General features: G+C 51.5%; 2 protein-coding genes across 2 annotated transcripts in view; one reads left to right on the top strand and one right to left on the bottom strand.

Moving 5' to 3' along the window:
* Nucleotides 1-174, bottom strand: part of KIAA0101 (KIAA0101 ortholog) — a 2,931-nt gene extending 2,757 nt beyond the window's left edge. Inside the window, exon 1 of the mRNA XM_008631296.2 lies at nucleotides 128-174. Within this exon, the coding sequence (XP_008629518.2) occupies nucleotides 128-174 (47 nt within the window). The remainder of the gene's footprint in view (nucleotides 1-127) is intronic.
* Nucleotides 175-229: 55 nt separating this feature from the next.
* The window catches only part of TRIP4 (thyroid hormone receptor interactor 4), a gene marked incomplete at its 5' end in the record, with an annotated part of 27,051 nt that continues 22,359 nt past the window's right edge, over nucleotides 230-4,921 (top strand). The window contains 5 exon segments of the mRNA XM_017731082.1: nucleotides 230-455; nucleotides 658-785; nucleotides 2,808-2,878; nucleotides 2,880-3,000; nucleotides 3,797-3,875. Of these exon segments, the coding sequence (XP_017586571.1) occupies nucleotides 230-455; nucleotides 658-785; nucleotides 2,808-2,878; nucleotides 2,880-3,000; nucleotides 3,797-3,875 (625 nt within the window).

Here is a 4,921-nt window from a genome sequence, read left to right as displayed (position 1 = left end):
TCGCGCGGGTGAAGATTTGGGGAGGGGAAGTGGCGGGGCGGGGATGTGGGGTCACAGAATCACAGAGTGCTCTTAGTTGGGAGGGACCTTAAAGCTGACACCGTTCCACCCCCTGCCACGGTCTTACCACGGTCTCCACAGAAACCTGATCCGAAAACGAGAGATAAATGACATACTGTGGATAAATGACAGACTGTGGATAAATGACACACCTGTGCAATGAGACCACTGGACTAGACCTCGGGACATCCGCCCCTCACCCCTTTTTATCCACCCGGCCCCCCGTAGGTACATCTTGTCGATCACAAACGAGGATGAGATCCGGGAGTACGTTGTTGACCTCGTTCAGGGCACTGAAGGGAAGAAGAGCTGGTTTGTGGAAGAGCTGCTGGCCAGGTGGAGGAAATCTGCCCAGCTGCCCTCCGAGCCTTTCCCCGTGTATCGGAAAAAGGACGGTGAGTGGTGCAGGGTGGAAAGCTCTCCGATCAACCTGGTTATTGTGGTTAAAACCATGCCGTGCATCCCTCTTTGGACACTGCTCCCATTCCTGATTGTCGGGACAGTTTAAAGCCCCTTTTCAGTCACCAAGTGGAGTCCAGGGACATCTTTCTCTTGCTGGCACTGAGCCATCCTCTCTGTGCTTGCTCACACTTCCAGAAGTGCTGCGGGCTGGGGACCAAGGGAAGAAGGGGAAGCGCAAAGGGAGGAACAAGCAGGAGACGCCGGCGTACACCGAGCCCAGTGTTCACGGGGAGGAGGTGAAAACCCCTCTGGACCTGGCCAAAGTGAGTGTGGGGGTGTACCAGGGAGGCTGGGGTCACTGGAAAGGCTTGGAACCTGGGGCCTGGGTAAAGGGGATGTCAGAGACTGGTAAAGATGTGACTGGAAAGTGGGAATGAGTGTCCAGGACATGTCAGACTGGGATGTGCTGGTGGGCACTGGTGAGGCCACACCTCAAATCCTGGGGTCAGTTTTGGGCCCCTCACAAGAAAGACAGCGATGTGCTGGGGCAGGTCCAGAGAAGGGAACGGGGCTGGGGAAGGGTCTGGAGCCCCAGGAGCAGCTGAGGGAGCTGGGAAAGGGGCTCAGCCTGGAGAACAGGAGGCACAGGGGGGACCTTGTGGCTCTGCACAACTCCCTGACAGGAGGGGACAGCTGGGGGGGTCAGGCTCTGCTCCCAGGAAACAAGGGACAGGATGAGAGGAAATGGCCTCAAGTTGTGCCAGGGAATGTTTAGGTTGGATATTGGGGAAAAAAATTTTCCTGGAAATGGTGGTCAAATACTGTAATGGGCTGTCTAGGACAGTGGTGGAGTCACCATCCCTGGAAGTGTTCAAAAAACCTGTGGATGGGGCACTTGGGGAGGGAGGAAGGGAGGAGGAAGGAAAGAAGGGAAGGAGGAAGAGGGAAAAGGAGGAAGGGAGAGAGAGAGGAAAGGAGAGAGAGTTAATGATGGGTCTCTGTGACCTTGGCGGGCCTTTCCAACCTAACCATTTCCATGTTTCTATGATATCCAGGCTGGGGTGAAAGGTTGTGTTTGTTTGTGTCTATAACTGGGAGTAAAATAATCATCAGGTAGCAAATATGCCAGCATAGATTTTTCTTCCCCCAGAAAGCCTGAAGGGAGAGAGCAGGTGAAGAAGTCGAGGCTGTACTTAGGAATAAAAGGGATTTCTTTAAGTCAGATATGAGGGTGGGGAATTGAAGCCACCAAGTGGTTAGAGCATCCTTTCCTGCTGTATTTAAACATTCCCAGTCATGCTGATTAAAGCATCACTTGGCAAGTGAAATACTTCAGAAAGAAACTGTGGAATGAGAGCATAGAAACACTGAACCCCGAGAAATGCTGCTATTCCTGAGTAAGGAGTGGAACTTGAATCCGTGTTTTTGAATGGAACTTTTTGGAGCAGGGAGGCTGCAGAGGCTGAAAGTGTTTGTAAAAGTGTTTATAGGATAAAATGCCACATTTTTGAACTGGAGGGTTAAAAACGGACAGTGATGTTCCATTTCCTTGTAGTTACCTTCTAACTTAATTAAAATTTAAAAAAACAAGTGAGAAGGATCTGCCAAAGTCCCTTTATCTCGTTTTGGGTTTCTTTCATAGTGGCAGTGTTTGGATCTGGCAGTGGCACTAAGACTGGGGGGACTGGAAATGCTGCATCTGCTTGTCACTAAACCAGACTGAAACTCAGAGGTGGATCATGAAATCACTGAGGCCAGATCATAGAAGGAGGAGCAGAATTTATTTTACAGCTCAGTACTTGAACCTTCCTGCGTGGGAAATCTCTGCTGAGGTGGCTGTGCCAGGTGGGGAAGCTGCTGGGAGGTGACATGGCTGTGAATGCAGCAGCCCTGGTGCCACCACCAGCTGTGTCTGGGGACAGGCACGTACAGGGTGCACAGCTACAAACAAGGAGTCTAAATAATCCTTGGAAATGAGCCTTGGGAGTGGCTGAGCTGCTGTTTGGAGCTGTTAAGGAGGTGTGTGAGGCTCTCCTGCAGGTGTGGAGCGTGGACAGCAGCGCTGGCTGCCCAAATCCCAGCAGCTCCAGCTGGCACGGGTGGCAAACTTTGAGTGCATCCTGGTGTCCTTGCTTTGTTTGGATTCCTTGGGGCTTTTCTGGCAGGCCTGAGCTTGTCTTTCCGCTCGGTCTGGGGTCTGGTCCAAGTTTCATTCCAGTGAGGCAGCAGAACACTTGTCTGAGCCTCCCGGCCTGCCCAGGGGTCAGCACTCGCTCTCTGCTGCCAGTGCTGCACTGGGAGCACAGTTTGTTTGTTTGTTTGTTTGTTTGTTTTTCCCTTCCCAGGCCCAGGAGAGCAGCAGTGGAGTCGGCAGCAGTAGCATTTCCTCCAAGAAGAAGCCCAAGTTCGTCAGCCTGTGCCCGCCACGCCTGCGAGTGCCTGGGCCAGAAGCACAGGCTCATCAACAACTGCCTGGAGTGCGGGCGCATCGTCTGCGAGCAGGAGGGCTCGGGGCCCTGCCTGTTCTGCGGGGCCCTGGTGAGTAACCAGGCACTCACTGCCCCGCTTGGACCTGCAGAAGGTGGCTGAAGCAGCCCTTGAGGTGGAAGTTCCTCTTGCAGAGCTCTGAAGTAGGGGAGGAAAGAACCTCTTGGGAGGTTTCCCTCGTAATTTACATGGCTTTGGAGCTTGTCTGGTTTCTGGCAGTCTGCTGTGGGTCACACCAGTGTCCAAAATCTCTGCAAGGCTTCAGCCCCATCCCGGGCACAGCCCTGCTCGCCCTGTCAGGAGCAGTGTCCTGCCTTTCCTTCAACTCTTGTGCAGTGTGGATCCTTTGGGATACCTGTTAACACCCAGATTCAGTTCAAAGGGCACCTTCTGGAGAAAGAGGGCAAGTTACTGATGGCAGGTGAGAGGAAATTCCTCTTCATGAGAGAGGAAAATACTGGTTGGGTAGAACAAAATGTTTTAGAGCAGGTTGGTTGCTATTTTGAACGATCAGTTTAACTGCCAGTGGCCAAGAAGGAGAGAAAACCTCCAAGTTAAGGATTGTGGTTCTGCCTGGGATGGTTCTAAGCTCATCTCTTGTCCTTTGAGCTCAGTCAGCAACGTGTCCACCCACAGAACAGGGAGAAACCAAACTCTGCACTTCTCTTTTAGTAAACAACGAGTTTCCAGGGTTCTCCCCGTGTCAGTGGGGAAGAAAAGGAGGTGTGGATTGTCACTGCCACTTTAAACAGCCTGAACTGTTGTCCAGGGCTCTGAAACTGGTAAAGCTGTGACATCCTTCCCATGTGATGTCCTTCCCAAGCCTTCATTTCCTTCTTTTCCTCAGGTGTGCACTAAAGAAGAGCAGGACATTCTTCAGCGGGACTCCAGCAAGAGCCAGAAGCTGCTGAAGAAGCTCATGGCAGGTCAGTAGCAATTCCATACCTGGAACAGAATGAATCTGAATGGTTTGTGTGCATTATTTCCTTCAGGCTTCACTGAGCCTCTTGCCTCATTGCTGCCCTGTGTCTGTGGTAGGCGTTGAAGGGATGGATTGAAGCTGCCTCCTTGGATTCTCCTGCAAGCCCTCGGCAGCATTCCCGGGCTTCAGCAGAGGTGGCAGTGGCGAGTGTCAAATGGCAGCGTGTGCTGTCCTTTCCCTGAGGCCCCAAGGCTGCTCCTTCAGCATTCCAGAATCAATCACATGAACCGGATCGTTGTAGCAGTCCTTGAAAATTAGGATAAGTCTCCTCTGGAATGTGTGCTGTGGAAGATGAAGTGCTGCTGTCTGATTTGCTGGGCTTAGAGAGGTGGTGGTTAATATTTCCTAATGGCTCTTCTTGTCTCACACTTATCTTGGGAGCTAAAAATAGGAACAGAGCCAAGGAAAGCAAGAGGAAATACTACCCGGTGTCCCAGCGAAGACCTGTGCATTGTGGGGATGTTTGTCTGAGTTTAGCTGAACTACAGCCAAGGTCATGGTGTTCCTGGTTGGAAAATACACTTTGCTGAAGAACTGGGAGGTAGTTACTCCAGGTGTGGGGGGGAAATATTTACTCCAGGTCTGGGCTTTTCCTTAGAGCTGTGGAGATAGCATGAGGATGGAAGTCCTTGAGAGCACCAGCCAGGCTGTTCTGTCCTTCCCATACACATGCTGGTGTACTTCAGGATGCCTTTTCTTACTTGTTTTATCTCTCTTCCCTCCTGCCCCTGCCAGCTCTTGCTTTGTTATCTGTGTAAAAATGCTGGAATGTGGTTTGCTGTTTGTCTTGGGAATAACAATTACGGATCAGCGACCAAAGGGAAATACAGGCAATTGTTTCCCTGAAACAAAGGCATTTCCCAGTATGGTGAAATACACTGGTTTGTTCCATCATGGCTCTGGTTCAAACCTTTTGTGGGTTTTTCTGGTTGTTCCCTGTTGTTTGTTTGGTTGGGTTTGGGCCCCTTGCCAGGAGGGGTAAGAAGGAAG

The sequence above is a fragment of the Corvus brachyrhynchos genome, unplaced genomic scaffold (genome assembly GCF_000691975.1).
Source record: "Corvus brachyrhynchos isolate BGI_N302 unplaced genomic scaffold, ASM69197v1 scaffold164, whole genome shotgun sequence".
Classification (NCBI taxonomy): Eukaryota; Metazoa; Chordata; class Aves; order Passeriformes; family Corvidae; genus Corvus; species Corvus brachyrhynchos.
Note: the sequence above shows the minus strand (reverse complement) of the source record. Positions and strands in the feature narration are given on the sequence as shown.